This window comes from Anopheles maculipalpis, chromosome 2RL (assembly GCF_943734695.1).
Source record: "Anopheles maculipalpis chromosome 2RL, idAnoMacuDA_375_x, whole genome shotgun sequence".
NCBI classification, from domain to species: domain Eukaryota; kingdom Metazoa; phylum Arthropoda; class Insecta; order Diptera; family Culicidae; genus Anopheles; species Anopheles maculipalpis.
In genome coordinates this window covers 88,163,561-88,186,207 of record NC_064871.1, presented here as the reverse complement: position 1 = coordinate 88,186,207, position 22,647 = coordinate 88,163,561, and the positions used below count along the sequence as shown (strand labels likewise).

General features: G+C 43.4%; 3 protein-coding genes across 3 annotated transcripts; 1 reads left to right on the top strand and 2 right to left on the bottom strand.

The window, feature by feature from the left end:
* The first annotated feature begins 237 nt into the window (after positions 1–237).
* Positions 238–1,508, top strand: LOC126568487 (deubiquitinase DESI2). The gene is made up of 5 exons (XM_050224971.1): positions 238–397; positions 478–644; positions 977–1,118; positions 1,198–1,286; positions 1,355–1,508. The coding sequence occupies exons 1-5, from the start codon at positions 263–265 to the stop codon at positions 1,431–1,433; spliced, it is 612 nt and encodes a 203-aa protein (XP_050080928.1). The 5' UTR covers positions 238–262; the 3' UTR covers positions 1,434–1,508.
* Positions 1,509–5,547: 4,039 nt separating this feature from the next.
* Positions 5,548–7,823, bottom strand: LOC126568126 (MAM domain-containing glycosylphosphatidylinositol anchor protein 2). The gene is made up of 5 exons (XM_050224543.1): positions 7,652–7,823; positions 6,974–7,183; positions 6,789–6,907; positions 6,584–6,728; positions 5,548–6,465 (listed from the first exon to the last, which is right to left on the bottom strand). Exons 1-5 carry the CDS (start codon positions 7,821–7,823, stop codon positions 5,549–5,551), a joined length of 1,563 nt encoding a protein of 520 aa, XP_050080500.1. The 3' UTR covers position 5,548.
* A 7,208-nt stretch (positions 7,824–15,031) lies between these two features.
* On the bottom strand, positions 15,032–17,362 carry LOC126568205 (ell-associated factor Eaf). Its single transcript, XM_050224647.1, has 7 exons — positions 17,251–17,362; positions 17,063–17,155; positions 16,830–16,971; positions 16,561–16,755; positions 15,652–16,243; positions 15,462–15,576; positions 15,032–15,144 (listed from the first exon to the last, which is right to left on the bottom strand). The coding sequence occupies exons 1-7, from the start codon at positions 17,351–17,353 to the stop codon at positions 15,038–15,040; spliced, it is 1,347 nt and encodes a 448-aa protein (XP_050080604.1). The 5' UTR covers positions 17,354–17,362; the 3' UTR covers positions 15,032–15,037.
* Between the last annotated feature and the right edge of the window lie 5,285 nt (positions 17,363–22,647).

Genomic DNA, 22,647 nt, shown 5'->3' with positions numbered 1-22,647 from the left:
TTCCCTGTCCTAACTAAACTGATGATAATTATGCCTTCTTTTTTTCTCACTCATTTTAGTATTGTTCCTATTCAAACTGTTGTCTGCATCGTGCAAGAGAGACCCGTAAAGCCGGTTTTTTTTTTCTTAAACAGCCCCTTTAAACGACAATATTCCTCCTGTATACCCTGTGTAGAATACTCCTTCTCACACACACACGCATTAGCACACATACATCATCTCCGAGCAAAGGGGTCTGAGCGGTGCGGTGGTTGAATGTGTGATGTTCTCAAACGGGCTTCCGTGCAATTTACCATTCCCTAGCTGTCTCGGTGTGCCAAAGGATAGTGGAAGCGACGAGCTGCTGCCGACGAGCATGGGAAGCCGCGAACCTGTCATTCTCAATGTGTACGACATGGTAAGTGTGCTGCTGGCCGCCAACTGGCCAACAATCGCTTCAGAAATCCCTCCCTTTAATGCGCCTGTTTCCTTTTGCAGTACTGGATCAACGAGTATACCACCTCTATCGGCCTAGGTGTGTTCCATTCGGGTGTGGAGGTGTTCGGTACGGAATTTGCCTACGGTGGCCATCCTTTCCCGTTTACCGGTGTGTTTGAAATATCGCCCCGGGATCACGATGAGCTGGGTGATCAGTTTCGGTTTCGGTACGTTGATTTCTAATTGTTACCTATCACTCTATCCTGCTTTGCATGGGACTTTAGACTTCTTGAGGCAATCCCTGATAATCAGTCTAGCCTAAACTAGCTTAAAAAAAGCAGAGAATTTTGAGATTTTTTGTGTTAAAAATCTATCTCAACGGCCTTGCTGAATTATCCTAAGATCAAGCTAGAAAAGGAACTGAACCTCGAAGGGATTAGGACACGCTGACGGTACTCCATAAACAAGTGTTATTTACGGAAATTTCTTAGTTCTAACATTCTAAATATTGCTCAATTTTCTAAGTAATAATTTAACCTTTTCTCATCCTCTCATCAAGGCAAAGCATTCAGATCGGATGTACAGACTTTACCGAGGAAGAGGTACGGCGCATCGTAGAGGAGCTGGGCAACCAGTTTCGTGGCGATCGGTACCATCTGATGAACAACAACTGCAATCACTTTTCCGGTGCATTGACACAGGTATGTGGAAAAAAGGGAGCAAAATCCTAGTAGAGTGTAGTAATCACTGGTCACTAATACACTTTTCTGCTCGTAATAGATTCTTTGCGGTCAAGAAATCCCCAGCTGGGTGAATCGGTTAGCACACTTCAGCTCGTGCGTACCCTTCCTTCAACGCTGCTTACCAAAGTTAGTGTCACATTCACAAGGATTCCAACATCTAAGTTAATCCACACTCATTTGTCTCTTTTTCACAGAGAATGGCTAACGCCAAATGCCTTACAACAATCGATAACCGCCATACAGGACCGGGATTCTGATTCGAGCCCATTTTGAGAGTAGCACCGTACGGCGGCACACCGTAATGACGATACCTCTACCACTCCACTACTTCTCTAATGGTTACTCCCGTCTAACAACTAACACCACACACAATGTGTGAACCGCGGATACAATTCTATCCAGTGTGCTGCACTAATGTGCGTGTTTTGCCTACCCCTACTTGCCGATTCTCGATACCCTTTTTTATGTTTGGAAATTAGTTTTTTAGGGATGAGTTTTAGTTTCTTTTAACCTTCTAATTACGATAAGTAGTAGATCAAAATTGACGAAGAAAAAGCGAACGAATCGGGAAGTGTGGCTAAAGATCGTTTACTGCACCTTCTGTACACTGTTGCAGAAGTACGGCCTATACGTATGATTGTGAGATAAACTCCTTATAATTGTGATTGTAGTGTTTGTGTGCTTTTTGTTTTATAAAATGGCGATATGTAGACGACAGCCCACTACTTAGGGGGGATGAAAAACGGTTTAAAAAGAAAGATTTCATTTAAACGAAAAATGGGGCAACAAAACACGACCGAGTGAGAGCAGCAACATTCGTCTTTTTGTCCTCCTTTGTGCAGCAGTGTTTGTTTTCCACCCCATTGTTCCGATCATAAAGCAAGTGTTTACATGTTTAAAACAATGTGAAGCTTTCGGTTTGCTTTTTCAGTAGTAAAATGCCGTAATTTAAGATTTAGTTGTGCACTAAAACAAGTGCGAACAAAAAACAAAAAAGGTCCCCGTTTTACCCGTAAGAACCGGCAGCTAAAATCCGTCTTCTTGAGCAGTAAAACATTAAACGAAAAAAACAAACCAAACCCATAGACTGTCGAAAGTGTTTTTGACTTTTAGAAACTCTCACCAGTTAGGATAATGTTAGCAAAAAGATATTACTTTGATTCTCCACTAAGTTCCCCCATCTTAATTTTATACGAAAAATGAACTGAACGTTGTGTAGGGCGACACCACGTGTGTGTGGTTGGATGATTTAGTAGCAAAACTGGTGTAATAAAACTGTGTACATTAGTTCAAAACCCCCGACACAAGGTCCCGTAGTCGGATGTGAGGTAAAGCTTTATGGCGTTGGAGGACGAAATGTAACTTAACAAACAAATAATCCAAATTCGTTACTATAAAAGAGAAGATTACTATCTAAATTAAAACGAGAAAAAGAGGCACATTTGTGTGGGGAAGAATAGCACTACAACACTAATCGCGGACGAGTGGGAAAAGTTAAAGCAGATAAGCACACGATACATGGCATAAAACTAGATAAAACAAGAGGTTAACTAAGCGGTCCCGGTCCTTAGAATCGTGGACCGGTGCGATATATATATAGATATTTAACGGACAAAAACAGACACACACACACAGTAAACTTTACGAACTTTATAGAGTGATGCATAGAGTATAGGGTGCGGGTACGATTTTTGGAGGAGGAGGTCACAAGACGAGTTACGGATATATGTGTTAACCGTATATAGCCATCATCTCATCTCACAGCAGCTAAAGGTAGTAGAGGTATATAGAGAATGTTGAGGTAGCAGATGATCATCGATGACAGATAATAATCGTTAAAGTGAAAGGTTTATTCATTCGCCGAGTTTGAGAGACGACGACGAAGCATCAGATTAAGAGTTTAACTAACTATAAACAAAATACCCACTTCTCCACTATTCGAGGGGGGTTACGTTTCGGACACTCACACACATGTAACGCTGTGTTCTTCCCAGGTTAATCCCAACTCCAATCAAAGTCCTCAGCCACGCCCCAGGAGTTCCGGGAGAGATGATGTTATTCCGAATTTGTTCTGCCATAGGATTTAAGCAGGGGTATACAGCAACAACAGGTATTGATATTAATGCAAGCAAACACAAACAGGACAGGAGGACACAACGGCACCACAGACATACTCTACACCGGGGACATTACTTCGAGCTACAAGTATTATCTCACTACGTTTTTTGTACTACAAGCGTCACACACAAATACTCGCTCTATGTTTCGGATGTTTTGTTCCGGCAGATATTACTCATTCAACACCCACGTGTGGGGGATAACATGTTCTCTAACAAAATATTGCAGAACATTAACAAACAATCATGTGGCGCAGGAAGCAGTAGTTTGTAGAGTGTGCGACAAGAGTTGTACAGTAATAGAGGTATTTTTGTTTCAGTTTTTTTTCTTCCACTGATAATACTGATATTCAGTTACAGTTTTCTCTCTCTTGTGTGCGTCTCTTTACAACCTCAACCAGATCGGACAGTCGATAAAAGGACACATTGTTATACACATAACAATAAAAGCGTAGTAATATCCCCCTGACAGTTATAGTAGTAATAGTAGTAGTAGGTTAACGTACGTACTCATGCGCTCGTGCTCCCTTTCTCGCTCCTTTTTTCTCCTTTCCTCCAAAACTACTAGAATTAGTAAGTAATGTCAGGATAAGTGAAAGAAAAATGGAGGAGACAGGCAAAAGAAAGAGAGGAAGAGAAAAAGAAAACAACAAACCAAAACACTCAAAAACGAAAAGTAACAGTAAATCGAACAAAATGTATAATTAATGAATAAAACAACAACACAGAACAACAGAGCAGAATACTTACTTGCTTATCAGGCGCTACAACCGGAACCGCTCACGGTCCTCTGTCCGTGTGGACGGCCTAATTCGCTGCACGAAGGTGAGGACGACGAACAGTTCGTACAGCTCGTCGTTGTTCTACACATACGGGGTCAACTGTCTTTCTGGGCATCTTCCTCTCGAACGTGGCTAAGAGGGCTTCGTCTGTATTGGACAGGGTCCATGTCTCAGCGGCGTTTGTGAGTATTGGGTCTCGCGTCTTGCGATCCCCTATCCGTACATCATTCCCACGTAGTTCCGGATCTCTTAGTGGGGCCGCTGATGGTGCCACCATCAATTTGGTCTTTGCCTCGTTAATCTGCAACCCGAGATTTTCTGCCGCCTGCTCGATCCATTGGTAGGCCTCTACTACCTGGGAGAGCCTCAGACCAATGGTGTCTATATCACCAGCGTATGCCAGGACGTTGGTCATGGTCATTCTTACAAGCCTGATCAGTTTGATCGGGATTCCAAAAGTTTTACACTGGCCTTGGCCTTGAAATCTATGAAGAGATGGTACGTGTTCATCTGCTGTTCAGCCATCTTCTCCAAGATTTGCCACATGGGTATAAACAGAATACAAACAACAAATATAGCTGTATATATAATATGAGCCCAAATGGGTCATCGAAAATAAGGGTTTATATCGATGACACCCCGTTTCCGAAGATGGTTCCACAACGGGAAGCGTCTAAGGGAACACGAATAAAACCTATTAATTATATTGTTAGTGTTATTCCATCTTATCTGCCTCATACATCCGGAACCAAGGCACCGTAAGCGTAAGAAGTTGGAGCCGGTTTGATCGATAAGACGAACCAAACCCAAAACCTTTGGCCCTTCGGTTCTTAATGGCAAAGGGCACCCAGAAAGGGTGCTCTTCTGGCAAAGTGAGAAACCCTTTTTGCCTATAGAAACCTCGTACCAGCACCAAATGGGCCACATGGGAAACGAAGTTGAAATTGATTTAATTAAAAATTTATAATTCCCATTCCTCATCTTCCCAAGCAAACTCGGCCGACTACTGTGACTCCCGTCACGCGTCACTGCAGGCCGCGGCGGAAGAAATGTTGCAAAAATAATTGACCAATTAATTCATTTAAAAGAAAACGATCTCTACGCTGCTAAAACTGTGACCGGTTGGAATGGGAGATTGAACTTGTGTCGCGTACGGGATAAGTGAATGAGTCATTAAAAGGGCAACGTATGTTTGACGGTACACACTGCTACACTGAAGTGGAAAGTGAATTCAAAATCTAGAAGTACTTTCGGGGTCTCTCAGGATAATCAAGGATTAAGCCAACGTCAAGCTATCAGATCTGGAGCTTTCTGGAGCTAAAAGTGGAAGTTAGATTCATCTGGGGGAGCATATACAGCTTCACAAGACTATAGTGCTGATGGCTTGACGTTGGCTAAAACCTTGAAGCCTTGATAGCAGAAGAGCAATAAGGCCCTTCAACATTCAATCTGCGACATTCTTTACAAGACTCAAACAAGTGGTTTATTGCTACGAAAAGCTTATTCGAATGGCTATCACTGATAGTAGCAGCACACAGAGTGTAGATATTGGCGCTAGCCGATGTGCAGCACCTTCACCGACCGTACCATAGTCGAAGAAATCGTTTGGAATCATATTGTCCGTAATAAGCCCACCGTCACCACCATAGTTACCTAGCTCGGATTCGCTGTACTCGAGTGTTTCCGTCGTCTGGCTGGAGGAGGCCGAGGATGAAGGCATCATGGATGCGGACGTATCTTCGCTGCCAGCTTCAATCTCCACTTCACCGCCCGTAGCGAACCGCAGGATGTTGCTCGGATCACTCCAACCGTACCGATTGCGGGATAGGACGATCACCTCGTACACGCTCGTTGGCTGCAGTCCTTGCAGCGTGTAGCCGATCGAATGCAGAGGACCGTAGGAACCGTCCGATGGTATTATGAGCTCATTCCAACCTAGCAGCGGAAAGTTACGTCTCGCTGGTGTTACGTTCCCCGATGGCACCCGTCGGAACTTTAGCTTGTACTCGATCAAGGGTGAATAGCTCTCTGTTTGCCAGATAAAGTTGTGCGTCGTCGGTGAAGACATCTCAGCCGCCGGCTTAAAGCTTGCCACCATCGGTCGTCCAGTTAGCTCGAGATGGGCACTAGCAATCCCAACCCGATTGCCCGCCTTACACTCATACTGACCAAGGTCCGCATCGCGCAGGTTCCGTATCGCTAGCTGATGGCGCTGCACGGTGTAGTACTGATGCTTGGTAACGAGCGCATCCAGCTTAACAATGCGCCGATCAAACACTACCGGCAATCCATGATGGAACCAATGTATTGTAGCGATCGGATGTGCCGTTACCAAACACTCCAGTATGCCCGTCTCACCGACGCGCGTATGCACCGTCGGACTTTTAACCTCAATCTCCGGCACAACTGCAAGTGATAGTAGCAAAAGAAAGAGGCAGAGTAGTACAATACCATCAATTTTCCCCAATAATTTCCACAACAATGGAGCAACTAATCAAGGCGCAAAGAGCAAAGCAACACTTACAGTGGACAAAAACTTCGACGGATGCGATAGCTGGTTCACCGACACCATTCGTAGCGGTGCATTGGACAGGGCCGGAGAAGTTACGATCCTCGATCAGCACGGCCAGCTTACGCTCGTTTTCGAACGGGATCGATGCATTTTCGTTCTGAAATGAATTGCTGTTTGGTCGGTAATTGTGTAAGACATCGTCAGGAATCAGTCCTACCTGCAACGTCCATTTCACGTACGGTTGAGGAACGCCCGTAACTTGACACACAACTTCAAGTATTTGCCCCACTCGGATATCGATCGGATCCTCCGGATAGACGGCTGCCGTTGCTTGATCTACAAGGAATGGAATGGCGATATCAGTGCCAGGTAGTGGATAACCCAAACCAACCAACTACTCACACTGCACCTCGATGGCGTGCCGCTGGGATGCCTTCCCACCATCGGTCATGATCTCGCACGTGTAGTCTCCTGTGTCTTCCGTCTGCACCTCCGTCACCTCGAGACTCCCGTTCGGCCAGAGTCGCATGCGGGGTGGTGTCCTCAGATCCGGATAGCGTGAGTCCACCAGCAGTAGATCATCCCGTGACCAGCGCACATACCGATAGGGTGCTACGCCGGGTGTGTATGAGAGAAAGGTTAGTGTTAAGCTGTCAATTGTATCATCTCCCGGGGGTCCGTTAATCTAATAGAGGGGAGAACCAAGAGCGCGCGCATCTAGTAATTGATTTAATGGCCCTCCCCGGACCGTCCCCTCTGGAGGGAGGGTATCCACACAATAGCGCACACGCTCGAAAATGCGTCGGTCGTGATTTGGAACTCCACTAAAAAGTTTGGACCTGAAGAATCTTAGGTCAGCATAGCGATAGCAACCGCCGACCGCCAAGGGTGAGAACTTTCACGCGTTGTTATCGTGTTAGGGAGAGTGTAACCGCATTCCCTGGATAACCCTTGCGCTTCTTTTTCGATCAATTGATAACACTCACGAGAGTACATTGCTTTAATTGCTACAGCTACTACAGTTTGTCAGGGTCATGCATGTATGGCATACTCGCGAGGTTTGTTAGGTCATATACTCACAGTTATGATAGCACGGCAGCAGGACGGTATCGTTTTCGTACCTCTTGACCGTCGTCGGCACGCTCAGGAACGAACCGGCGGCCGGATTTCCGGTCACGATCTGGCGATTGGTGCCGAGGACAGCTTGCAACACGACGAACGCCACCAACAGCTGCACCAGCGTGGTTGTCATCTTTGCCAAATCGTGTCCACTGGAAACTGTAACCTGTTGCGAAATGGAATCAACACACCAGGGAGAGACTAATGGAGGAACATTTATGATGCGATGAAATAACGTGCGCCCGGCTGTAATCTGATGCTCCAATGTGTTCCTTGTTCTCGACGTTCTGTTTGGATTATGAATCGCGCTTTCCTATGCGTTAAACGTTGGTTGGTTGGGCGTTTCATCTTTCCAATGTCAACAAAGAATCTCTCGAGGCGAGAGGAATGGACCCCAACAAACGAGCTGCAATGCAGCTGCGCTGTAAAACTCGTGAATGGCCTGTCGATCACATTCCAAAGTGGGATCACTTTTTGAGATGTCCGTGTGTGTTGGCTTTAGTGGGCATTATATTGAGTAAACAGTGTGATGTTGTTGGTCACTTGAGAGCGGGCAAATGTGTGACACAATGCAATGGGGATGGATTGGAAAACATGTGCCTAGTCGGTCCGACCACATAACTTCCATCGACAAAGGATCTGTATGGTTGAACATTAACGAGTCTTTCTTGTAGTTTGTAGATGTTTTATGGGAATTCATGAAGAAGTCAACTTTGTGCTAGCTTGCTAATTCTAACAGTCTGTTTGATATATTGAAGGACATTCTATAGACACGATGGCATTTGATTCTATTAGAGGACCTCTTATGGATTGAAAGAGAATATTCTTACTATGTCTATGAATATCATGAATGTCCTTTGATTTCTCCTATTTAGCTTCAGAGCAGATGCTTGGAACCTCGAGCTTTCGAGATTTTCCTATAAGTAGTAGTAGTTGTTTATTCACATCAGTATTGGGCATTTAGAGCAAGTCCCGAACAACGTTAAGGGAACTCTTCGAAACTGAGTGTAAAAGACTTGATCCGTCACTGTTTAGCTTAATCTTGAGCAGAAGTCTACAGTGATCTTCGATGCCTAAAGGGCCCAAACTCGCTTCAAGAAATTTGCCGAAATGCGTCTCAAGAGTGTATGAGATTCAAGTGCAACCTCATAAAGTCTTTTGTTGCATAGCTACAGGTGTCCCTGATTGAAAAGCTAACGATTATAAGGGAACTAAATCTTGAAAATGCAATCGCAATAATGCAGTCCAATTGGGTTGGGTGAATATGCCAGGCCTACCCCATTTTCTTGCCTGATTAGATACGAAATAGACGTGGGTTTTAATATCTTTATGTTTGATAATTACTGTGTGATCCGTAGGATGGGATCCAACGACGACACCGTTCGATAAAATGGACAAAAAATTGACAACGTGGGATGGCCTAATTAGCAGGCCCATATGAAGGTTTTGGAGTCGTAAACCATTCCATCTTGCCGATCCATAATGATACCGTATTTAATTCATGTGGTCTCCCTTCATTAATGTCCATAAAAGGGATCATATCTTCAAGATGACCAGAAGTTAATGGACCAGGGACCGAACTCTCGTAACAGACTGATTATAAAAACAACAACACCAAGAGGGTTCTATTATTGGCGCGTCTAAAAGATTGCTTGACCATTTCCAACCGGGCGTCAACAATTTGTCACACTTACCGACCGTTGCGATGGATCACTTCATTAACCAGTCACTGTTGTGTGACTGACAGGCACTCGGTTCTCGGTTGTACAAATTCTGCCCGTTCTTCCGCGTTAATCGTGCACAGGGCGCGTGGATTAGATGATTTCTGATCACCACACACAAGTTCATTTACAATCACTGATATCTTTCTTCTCGATTTTGATCACTTTAGATGCACTACATAATTGGATGCTTTTCGCACAGTTCAATATATCACCGGGATTTGAAAGGGGAACATGATATGAGGGTCTCGTTTTTTAGGGGAAGAGTAAGAGAATCTCACACTTGCACTGCACTCGGTTCGGTGTTAATTCAACATCAACCGTTGAACCATATTGCACTGCAATTATAGCACCAGCAGAAATGGCTAAATTTTTTTGTTCGGCTTTCATACACACACGTCCCTTTTTTGTGTCGTTTAATGAGCATAGAATGGACCCACTGGCTGTTCCACGGGTTAGTTTTTTTTTCCGGACTTAATTGTTGCCGGTTCCGGGCACACACTTTTGTCACTTCACGTCCATTGAAATCGTTTCCTTCCGATGTAAACCGCACCTAACGAAAGCAGGGTAAAAGTGAAGCCAGTGCGGGCTGGCGGTCTTTATCTGAAGCTTGCTGCAACAGATCCGTACCGTCCGATCGATGGATTACGACTGTGCGTTGCGTGACACTGGGACTTGCTGATGCTGATGCGCTGCTTGCCTGTGCTCGTCGCTGGAACGTCCAGCGATGGCGTGTCCCACGAGCCGACTGACCGGCTGAAACAGACAGGGCTGTCAAACGTCGTAAAAGTATCCAGTTTGGCACTAGAATATTGTGATGTTCGTGATGGACTGTTGAGAAGGCTTTTTTGACGACTGACGACGACTGGCGACGTTTCAAAAGATCTACAAACTCCGAGAAGCCATAGTAGGATCGGAATTCTACAGCAGTTTAGTATAGGCCCTAGGCATTAGGTCGACACTGATACGCTCAAATATTCTGTTTTCTTTGAAGATAGCTGAGGAATTTGTGAGATCTTTTATATCAACAGTGTCCCTTCTAGAGGCAACTTTATAGTAATAGTATAGTAATTGGCATAGAGTATGCGCGATGCTCTTAAAAGCACACCAAATTGCTTACTTCTGATTTAAATTGTATTAAATAGGATCAGTTGTAAAGGAAGCGCAAGCGAACCGTTTAGAATGCCTGGAATATTAAGCATTCTGAAACCATCCGTTTTCTCACTCTAAACTAACTGAGCGTTCAACAAGGAATGGATAAAAACATCGCCAAGATCAAAATATCTATAAGAATGTGTTCAAACATTAACTTGGCTTAATCTAACAACTTTAAGACATTGGGATTCTTAAGAAAAATAAACTAGAACTTCAAATCTTCCTTGTACTAGAGAGTATATACCCTGAGAATGCCTACACCTTAGTTGGGTTGTATTGACGAAAGTTTGACAGACCTGTACAGTTCGATAGCTTATAGCCAGATTCCCCGATGAACATAGCGGAACGAAAGCCGACGGTTCGTGCTGTGTTTAATGTTACATTCTGGGAAATTCAACGCACTCTGTGGATGTTGAAGCGCTGTACAGGATGTATGTGCTGCATAATTAGGATAAAGCTGGCAAGCGGTATTGCCGCAGAGCCCCTTTGTGGGGAGATCTAATTAAGCCAACAAAAATTACACCAAATTTTGTCATTTTTACAACACTTCTAGTTGATTTTTTTTGACCGGAATAGCAATGACAAAAAGAAGATTTACTTTCGAAAGAATGCGATTAAAAATTCACCAACAAAAACCGCATACAGAACCAATGCTTTTATTCGGAACCATCGACCGAAACATGTTCACTCAACGGACGGAGTGTATTACGCGTAGTTAATTCGTTTGCATCCGTAGGGAACATAATAGGGAAGGGCTTGCAAATTTTTCTCTTTTATCGGATTCCCATCGATGCTGGATGACGATCCCATGTTCTCAAAAAATATGGCAAAAGAATTAAGTATCGCAAAATAAGTCACTAATCGGGTTGAAAGCGGAAGAATACGACTTCAGGATGAAATGAACATCCTCCTGGTGGATCGTAAATACACTACACACGATCTTTGGCTAAATATTCCGGCCTCACATTAATGGCTTGATGCTGTTCAGTTATTTGCATAGCAGGCAGCCGAGGTGCCGCCCGATTGTTGTCCAATTGAGACTGTGAGGCGCGTTGGATTTATTCATGCTGAGAGGATCCAAAATTGAACAACAATCCGTACCGGGATAAAGCCCTGCGAACGGCGAATGATGGTTTATTCAACAAGCTACGTTGCAGGAATGCTATGAAAGGTTCAGACCAGAGTGTACGTACAACAGTCGATACATATTTATCACCTAAGACGACTAAGTTGATGACTTTTGGAAGGAATTTAAAAAAAAACTACAAAAGGGCACTTTCACTAGACTCTCTGCGGTGGCTTATTATTGGAATATTAATCTCACACAATCGTACGAACCACACCCGGCTAAGAGTAAGAAATAGAGCGTTTAACGCCCATCCTCGCGACACGTGGCTCCGCCAATGACCCACCGTTTTTGAAAGGTGAGATGTTTGTATGAACCGAGCTCTTAAGCCGACTGGTGACTGTAAATTGATACACGGTTTGTTTAGGGACAGTGGTTTTGTGTGAACTTTGTACCAGCGGAAGTATGGCCGAAAGTGCCGTATCGGGCAGGATTCGATTAGGCGTCGAGTTTGACACGCGTGAACACGTGTGCACGAGTAAGGGAATGCTTACGGGGTAAAGAAGTGTTACGGAACTGGACATACGCTATGATTCTTACTCATAAATCTCCTAATGGTGTTTGAGTGTGCCTTGTATAGGTTTTTGAGCTATTGTTCTGCCAATATCGTAGCAGGACTTCAAGAGGTTCGTAGCTGCGTACAATGATGCATACAAAAGTAGGTTCGTGTAAGGAAAGTAAGCATATAAAAGTAGGAAATATTGCTTACACACACTACACTACTACTGCTTAATGTCTGCTGCAAAGTCGTTAGGATCGGTTTCTAATCTCATCTAGAATGTTTCTCTAGAGCAAGAGCTGACTATATAGTTTTCCCAGCATTTCGTTAGATACTCCTGAAGTCATTACTGTATTTTGAATCATCAGGTGTCTCTTTTAGGGCAAAAAAAAAACAATCAAAGAGTTCATTGCCATTGTAATCACCAAATAAGCTTGGCGATTGTAATTCAATGCACTATGTTGAAGTCATTGTACAGTTCGTAGATCTCTTAATTGGCTATTGGCTGATATAAATTGTCGCGCTAGGCGCTAGACAGTATCCCAAAGCATCCCCCTGAGCATCTTTTTCTCGAACTTTGAGCATAGTTGTCGATACCGCTGTCGGTATCGAAGTTCCCGGTGATCCTCTTCGGATGCATCGATGCCATTACTCCATCTAAATGTGGGTCTATTTTGCCTGTTCTGCCCATATGTAAGACTACAAGGGCTAGTCCTTCCTTCCTATAATAACGCGACAGGGATATCTTTTCCAATACATACTAAGCTTTAAATCCTTCTGATAAACTTCGACTCGTACGTCAACGTTTCAGACAGAGTCCATGTCTCAGAGGTACATGGAAAAGTAATGGGAAGGAATAAAAGTCACCACTTCACATGTCATGTCCCACTTCATGTCATACTCAAACAGAGCGATCCAAACATTTATGAATGCCTTTTAGTTGAGTTCGAAAAGAAAATTCTCTGAAGTACGGTGATCTAACAATCTTGCAGTGAATTAGACTCGCCTCCAATGGGCTGCTGCTGGTCATGCCAAGCGAATGCTACCGGATTCTTCGCGAGATAGGCCTACACTGAGATGGAATGATGACATTGATGCGTCCAGTATCAAGGGCTTCTGATAAGTAATTTAGTAAGGAAGTTTTTGCAACAGGATGAGGAAGTTTTCTCAGATTTTCTATCTGCACGGACAAGAGGAAGTTATGTAGAACATTACACCATATTAAGTAGTCATAATTTGACAAGTAGAAACGGACAATGAACAAGGGCGGAAAATAGAATAGCAGTAGTAATAAATACCTTTCAAAGAGTAGTATCTCTGTTAGTAAAATCCAACTTACCACCACGAATGACAACACAAACACAAATAGAGAATAAAATCCATACACACCTCCCGTTTATGTTGCATCTTGTAACACGTTACTTCTGTTGCTTTATTACAGGCTCTAGGGCTCGCTCATCCATGGTCCAAAGCTGCGACGCCTGTCACGCTCGCTCCTCCAGATCCAGCTGATTTGTTCACCATTCCGACACCTTTTCCGCGGTGAGTTGCTGGAACTCAGCCTCGCCAGTGTAATAATTGGTGCTGCACTTCTGGTGTTTTCGTATCCATTTTGTTGTACTCCTTCGGATCTCTTCGGATCTAATTATGTGTCATGCTGTCGATCGGTGCGCGTTCTCTCACAGTTACCCACACACACACACATACGTGGTGTTTCTACTAAACTGCGCCACCATCCCCGTTGAATGGAAAGGTGGGTGTGGATCTTCTTATAAGAAAGATTCAGTAATTATTTACATACGCAAACTAGCTGACGATACGCGCGGAATCGTTACGATATCCTTCCGCTGGCGCGTTGCCGGGGGGGGGGGGGGCTGTTGGTAACAGTCTTTTTTGTTGATTTTTCTCTTCTATTCTTCTTGCGGAGCCCCTCTCTAATAATTGCATGTCTTTTCGTTTTCTTCGTTATTAAAAAAATAAATCACACATCTCATCCTTGTGTTGTCCTCGTACTGTCCGCTATTCTCTTTCGCTTTCTATCTTTCACTCCGTGTCTCTCTAGTAAGGCGATTCTACACGCGGTCATTTCGGTTTAACCATTTTCAGTCGTTTCGTATTGGTTTTTTTTTTTCGTTTCCTATAACATGCACAACAACAATAAATGGAGTACGATAAAGTGTAAATAAATCGTTCCAAAACAAAAAGGAGAAAAAAAATTGGAAACAGACTTCCCCTGCTATTGGTTGAACAACGGAAAACTTCTATCATCCGCGGACTCTCGACGGATGTCCGCACACAGATTTGACTAATTATCACCTAGTAATATGCCACCCCACTTGCTTGTGTCTGTGTATGTTTTGCTGCTTCGGGCGATACAAAATTTGAACCTGTCCTAACTGTCGTTGCACAAAACCGTCAGTGAAGCTCGTTAAAAACGGAAGAGTACCGGATCAGCGTTTCAGCTGCTTGAGCATATATAAATATAAATAATTTTCCTAGCGACTGGGGAGCCTGGGAGGATTTATGGGGCTTGATTTTAGATCAAACCCCTCCGCCCTCTCTTTCCTCTGCTCCCGGCAACACAATAACGCACACTAACAAAACAAAGCAGAAAAACTTAAAATAAACAAACAAACAAATTTACACTCCTATAACCATTCTTTCTCCTTTTTTTGCATGCTTTCTATCTCTCTCTCTAACTCTGGGTTTCCTCGTTTTTTACATCCTAAATATCCCAATGTGTCCTTCCTGTGTTTTCACGTCTGCTAATATCTGCTGCTTGTGTGACTTTTTTGTGAACGATCCTCTGCTGCAGCATGAGAGCATGCAACAGCCGGCGTCCACGATTAATCGTCCGAGTCCGAGTTGGATGATAGGCAGAGGTCCTTGCTCAGATCTACTGCGGCGGAGGTAACCGAGATCGTCGGGTCTGGCCGTGGATCGAAAATGGACTCTGGAGTAAAAGGATATGCATTAATAGAAAACTCATAATTGCCAAAACTAAATTTGTCCTAACTCTTGGGGGAAGAGATCTTCTAGACTACGGTCCTAACCTTTTAATTCAACAAAAGATCATGAAAAGAAAACTGTAGGTCTCAGTGAAATATTTACAGATATTTTTCAAAGCCACGTATTTGACTATAAAATATTCTTTAAGATTCAAGATTTTGAGATCCAACAAAAGTTGTGGATTCTTATACATCGACCAAATCTTTATAATTTCCGTCGTGTCCGGTATGACAACAAGCAAATATCTCTTTCTCTGCTTACCCTTCACTGGTGAATCGTTGTTATCTTCGGTCGAACTGTCCGATTCTTGGTCGCTGCTGCTTGAATCGGAATCATCCGAACCGTCCGACTCTGAGGAAGTCATCATTTCCGGATCCTGTAAAAAAAAATAACACAAGAGCTCAACAATGCATACCAAATTCCGACGGTTGAAGTGATCCGATCTACTTACGCTGCTCGCTCCAACACCGATTCCCGTCACGGCTAACGGCGGTGGCAACAGATCGCGATCGGGCGGCAAGCTAACCTCAACGCTGGGCGGCATTGAGGTTTCATTGTGCAGATGGTTCCTACCACCGCCAACACCACCGTACGAGGACGGTACGCTGAGGTGATTGCTGTGATGATGCTGATTGCTGCCACTAGCGCCGCTACCATGGTGATTGTTGTTGTTCTGCGTCGTACCGTGATTAAGGTAGCTATTGCTGTTGTTGCTATGGTTGTTGCTCGTGCTGCCACTGTTGATCGAACCAGCCATGCTATTGCTACTACTGCTAGTACTACTACTACTACTGCTATGCTGCTGGTGCTGGTGGTGGTGGTGGTTGTTGGTGTGGTTTGAGCTGGAATTACTACCACTGCCTCCGCCAATGTTGTTGTTCAGATGATTGTTCATGGTAGCACCCGACGAGGAAGAGGTGGAGGAGTTGGAAGTGTTAGCGGAGGAGGAGGAAGGTGGCATCACAGTACCAAAGTCCATCCCATCGTCCAGCCCAATCATCGGAATACTTGGCAAGGTTTGTTGAGTATTGTTGGCGTTCCAGCTGTAAAAAAGGTAGAAAACGTGCTTATTACTATGGTTTTGACTTATTGATTATGGCAAACTAGTGACGGATGAATCCTCAATTTTTCCAGAGTCGGATCAATTCGACTCCAAGGCATTCCGGAGTAATACGTAGTTTACAGCGCAGCAATCTGGACTAATTTGGATTAATCTCCGATATTGTCTCCGCATTCAACTCCGAAGTGCATTACGGATTCATTTACAAGTTACTCCGGATCAATCAGGAGCAACTGCTGAATTTACTTCGGGTTCAAAACCGAAATCTAAATCAATGTCGTTTCCGACAGTTTCACTTACGCCGGGGCCGACTGGGGACTCCGGTGCGGATAGGACGGGGAACCCTGCAGCGGCGAATGCTTTGGCATGAAGCTGATCGGCGCATTCTTCCGCACGCCGGTCGTAATCTTCGTCTTGGAGCTCTGGCGTGCGGTATTGTTTTCGACCTTTATCGTTGGCAGTGATGGTGGTGGATTAGGTGCCTTGTTTTCGATTCTGTAAGTGATATAACACACAAACACAGACATATTAGTTACGGTCATTGGGTGGACGTGGTAAATTGTCCGTACCGCGTCTTCTTCACCACGATACTGCTGTTGAGCTGTTCAAGCGTTATCTCACCGGTCGCCCGGTTCACTATGAGCACACAGTCCTTCCGCGAATAATCACGCTGATTACCCTTGAAGACGGTATTGGGTACACCGGAACCATCTGCAAGCCGAGGAGAGTTTCCCCAAAAAGGGAAAAAAAAGCATGAATATAAGCTTAGCTAGGGGAGAACTTGAATTACGCTTATGTTTACCCAGGTGTGGTACGGTAACGGTGACCTGCTTGTTGGCACTAATTTCCAGCACCGCCGGTTTGTTCACGTCGACGCTGGCAGGTTTGAAATCGTCTGAAAATTTTCGAACAAACAAAAAAAGCACTTTGTTTAGATATGGTTAACGTCAGCGGAAAAAGAAGGGCTTCTTCAAATGTTCTGGTACTTACATTTTATCGTGTGGAACTGGTTCGAGGGTGCTGCTGCATTGGTGAAGGTCGAACCGAGCTTCAGCTCACGCACTTCCGAACCAATGTTGAGTCGATTGTCCATCGTGGCCGTGGCGGGCGATCGGGCTAGTGAGGGCGGATTGTATATTGGGTGGCTGGATGTCAGTTAGCGAGGCTTTCGTAATGACCTCTCTGCTGACTGTGCTGATGACACAGCCGGAACCGGAACACTTCTACGCTGCTGCTGTTCGGCGACAAACGCTTCGTAGAATCATTCTTCTTTCCCGTCCCACGGGAACTACTACCCAACACGATCGTGTGTTATGTCCACGGTCTACCCCGAATCAGCACCCGCTAGGGATTTATTTTCGCTCTGTCAGCATCAGCATCATTATTATCATCACAAATTCTATTTTGCAGGCTGCTGCGATCGATGTTCGATTTAGAGCCCTTTCTCACGATCGCGCGTACACCACACACACGCGAAATGCGTTTCGACGAGGTTCTCTTTCTCTCGCTCTCTTTCACTCCCGGATTTCACTCTCCTTTCTCAAACACGTCGTTGTTGTTACATGGGGTGGTTTTGGGGTGGTGGTGATGGTCGTCTGTTTCGGGTTCCGTCTGCTCCTGCTGCTCGGTAAGCGTTGTGGTGGTGGGTGGGGAGGAACCAAAAACGGAAAGAAGCGAAAGAAAAAGGTAAAACACAATAATCAAAAAGAGCTAGTTAGAGTGAGAAAGGGTTTGAAAGGCAGCAACAACAACCTGTAGCAGTATCACCTTACTCGGTCTGCTGTGTTCGTTGCGTTCGTACGTTGGTGAACCTGGGTTCGGTCCCCGGTCAGTAGACGGGTCCGGTTTAACGTAATCTCAACCTAGCACGATAACCGAACAGCTGCCATTTATTTACCTTTTTTGTAGCATTCGCAAGCAAAACCACCTTAGAAGCACGCACACACAGACACGATGTTGCACTGTTGTTATTGTTGGGCTCTAGTGTTTCTGTTCTCTCTCTCTCTACATAACACATACACACTTGTCTGGCAAAGGGGGGGAGGGGGAGGTTAGGCAGCAGATAGACACGTGTATGGGTGCCAACGGAACAGTAGCAGAAGGAAGATTCGTACACGGGACCACTTTTTTTCGCTTTTAGGGTTGTTTTTATCCAATTTTTCTTACCTTTTCTAATGAAAACCTGCTACCGAAAAGGGAGCTAGTACGTGCTGGTTTCGTCTTGTTTTGTTTTTGATCAGTGGCCTGGTTCCTGCTGATCTGCTGCAGACAGTGTGTTTCCTGTGACGATACAATGAGTGACAATCAGTACGTGTGGCTGACTGTGGATTAGCGCGTGAATCGTGTAAATAGCGCGACACGAATGCAGTCCGTCGCGGGAAGAGCCAAATCAACACGCACGCACGTCTGCATGCATGTGCACACGCACACCACCGAACCAACTTTGCCACCGTCGACAATATGCGAACTGACTGACTGAACCTAGACCCCGGGGCACCTTGCTCACTATGAGGGGCGAAAAACAGATCCCCCACACGGAACAGGATTCGATTGTTCACTCTTCTAACAGTTCCGGTTACCTTCCACAGGAAAGTGTGTAGGTGCCATATGTAGGGAGAAAAACAATCCTAGCGCTAGCCCTGCTGCTGCTCACTGTCAGTTCGACGTTTCACTGCTGTTTTTCACGCGATTTTTTTTATCTTTTGGCGACCGCACTTCCGCACACCTTTCCGCTGACACCTGACTTACCTTTTTTGTTGCTGTGGAGTGTTGGTATGCTGCAAGAGTGGCCCTTTTCAAAGGAATGTTTGCAATTTTTGGTGGCCAATCACCCGCGGGAACTGTGAATGCCAAATTGTGCTGTGCCAGCTAATTGCCAGGAACGGTGCAGAATCGGAGAGGGGATGCGCTGTCCATCTGGATGGAATATGGTGGAGAAAGGAAACTGCAATAATTCCCGTTCGTGCTGGGTTGGACCGTACGGGTTACGTTTGACGTGACAGTGCGAAAAAAGCGAACAGGTTGACAGGCTGAATTTTGACGTTTGATACTGTATGGAACTATGGAAATAGTTGTGCATAAAATGTTGCGCTCTCTTTCATTGCTACAAGAACATAAAATACAGTAAAACCACAAGAATTGTAGAGTAAAATATTTTGTAAATATAGTAATAAAAAACTATGTTTGTAAGAATTCCCAACTGCAGTACTTCTGCAGGTATAGTGAGAAGAGAATTTTTTTTACTGGAATCCCCCAAGGGAGCTCGAGCATATGAAAGTACAGTGTGAGTACATGAAAGCTAATTTGAAGCTTTTAAGCTCTCTAAAGTGAGAAGCATGATTTTGAACGCTGAAATCCCGCTCAAATGCTCCTTATTTAACCTCATGCGCTTCACATACATGCACAATATCACACTTATTACTATAATGATATAATGAGTGATATATTTTTGTTTGCAGCGTTGAAACAAGCTCAAGTGCTCATAGTCAACTGCCTAGCGAACAGAACATCATCATGGTGAGAAGCGACTCTTCTCTATAGTGAGAGTACCCAACGAGCAAAATCATGCATCTCACTATAGGGAGCAGATGAAGGTCACTGTAGTGAGAAGCATGATTTTGCCCGCTGGATATAGTGAACAGACTCTTCCTACTATAGTGAGAAGTGACATTTTGCTCCTGTGGAGACTTTTTGTCAGTTTTGTACAGAGTCCATGGCTTAGCGGTATATGTGAAAACTGAATCTTTATAGATTCTATACAGCCCCTGCCCGTCGCGACAGGGGTTTTGAGTGGAAAAGTTTCTTTCTTTTCTCCCTCATTAAAAGAACATCTGAACGCGCCTAAGAGCGTCGTGTTTGTCTGTTTTTTTTTTTTTACTTTTTTGGGGGGATATCATTTTTTGCATTTTATTTTTCTCCATTTCTATATTAATGTTTCTAATTCTGTTCAACCTTACTAAGCTAGAAAACGATGCATGTATGTATGTATGTATCTGTGTTGTGTGTGTGTGTGTACTGTATGTTTTGCTGTGTAGCGTATATTATGTATCGGGGAGGGTTATTGCAATAAAAGGGAGAAAACTTGGGACGGGTAAGGGAGGAAGGACACAACATCTCTCCATACTTTTTTTTTTGTAGATAATGATGCTGGGAAGAGGATACGCGAATTGAAATGGTTTTGAATGTTTTGTGTTGATTTGTTCTGTTTTCTCTTCTCTATTCTCTAATCTCTTCCAATTTTCTGGTTTCTTCCTTCTGCTTAGCTAATGGGAAGAATTTTTGCTCTTCTGATTTGTTTTTGTTTGTTTTTTTTTCTCCTTTTTATACCTTTCTTGCACTTTTTTCCCACCTTTGTTTTGCAATAGATTTTAACAACGAGATGTAACTACTTATGTTTATTTCTCAGAGCACGCACTAGTGAAAAGGTATGAATTTTTGTTGTTGTTTGCTTTACGATGCTTATGTATGAGCGTTTGATTGGTATGTATGTGTGAGCATTCGTGTAGAGGTGTGTGTATGTGAGAGCTGTATGTGTGGCTGTGTAATGCGGTAAATTTTGGTTATTCTCTGCTGCTGCTTCTTTCCTCTCTTCTAATGCTCTTGTAAAGTTGTTCTTATGCGATAGAAGTATATTAATATTTACTTACTGCCTTGCCTTGACTTTCTTTAGAGTTTCTCCTCTCAGCACACATTCTTCTCTGTTTCATTCTCTCTCTCTCTCTCTCTCTCTCTCTCTCTTTCTGTCTCTCTTTCATACTTTCGCAAGGTGTTGTTTGTTGCGATTAATTTTCCATTCAATTTTCATCTTTTTCACGCCTTCAAGTTTTCCTTTGTTTTTGTTTTGTTTTCTTCCTTTTTTCCTCTTCTTTCTCTTTTCATTTACTCTAACAAATAACTAGCAATATATACTTTTTCTTTTAATTTCTTGTTTGTTTGTTTTTTTCCCTTCTCCTTTTCTCTTATCTCTTTCACAATCCCGGTTCTGTGGTTCTGTGTGCTGCACTGCAAAGAGAAATAATAATAATTATAATTAGCCTTTCGTTTTGCGCCATCATTGTTATGTGTTCGATTTTCTCTTTCGATTTCGATGCACTAACAAAATGGAGATTACACATCATTACACGTTTTTCTACACTATTTTAACACTTCCGGTTCCTCTTTTAAATGGGATTCCTCGCTCTCTAGTTTTCTCGTTCTCTTCCTCTCAACAGTATTCGATTTATATTCTGCTTACTCCCATCGTCTTCCTTCTCTGTGCAATGGGGGTAATGGGATTCGAAGATTTTACTACTCTTTGTGTAATATTCCAGTTAGCAGATTTGTTCCGTGCCACCTTCGCTTTACGGTTTGTGTGCCATTTGTCCCATGTTTCATCACTTTGCATAATAAATAATTGTTGCCCTGTTCGGTTGCGCGCGTAATATTGATTGACCGTTTTACACTCAATTAGAAGCACATCTAAGGGCCACACACACACACCATTGCCGAGATAGATTTTCTTGTTGTTGAATTTTCTTTTGTTTACTAGTTTATATCTCTCGTCCCTACCATCAAATGAGATTATTTCTACCAACATTCTACGCCACGGGCTCATTACATACAACTCGCTTGGGTTCGTGGATCGTGATGGAAGGTTTTCCTCGCGCTCTCTCTCTTTCTCCCGTGTGTACATGTTTTGCCATCTACAATCGAACGTCGATATTGTATATGTATATATATGTATAGTTATATATATATATATATATATATATATATATATATATATATATATATATATATATATATATATATATATATATATATATATATATATATATATATATATATATATATATATATTTGGGGTTTTACTCATTTTTTTACACAATATATAAAACGGGAGATAATGTAACGGGTACATCGATACCACTCTTCCGTGCGTCCATTTAGGAGTTCTTGTTTGTTAAGAACAGGAAAGGACAAACAATGCAGTTGTCCGCCCGGACAATCGGCGGCGAGGCCGTAGGATAAAAACCTTGTTTTTTTTTGCTTAAAGTTTTTTTAAACAGTTTCTCTCCACTGGAAATGTACGGCACAGGTTCGAGGATCGAGGGAACGAAATGAGCAAAACCTCTTTTGACAAAATCAGCCAACTAAGGCATTATTAAGGTAAATTCGTATTGAAAAATCCCTTAGTAGTGGTTATATCAAGGCAATTTTGTCAATAGATAATAACACAATGTTTTCGTTCGAAAAGAAAAAAAAAACATTACTTAAATGTTCTTTCATTCCACTGTACAACGGTTGGTCGTTGTACTTGGGCGTGTTGATTTACCCATAGCCGAAAACGTTTAAAAAAGAATTAAGATTTGATCCCGCTCTAAGTTAGAAAAAGCGTATACCAAAGTA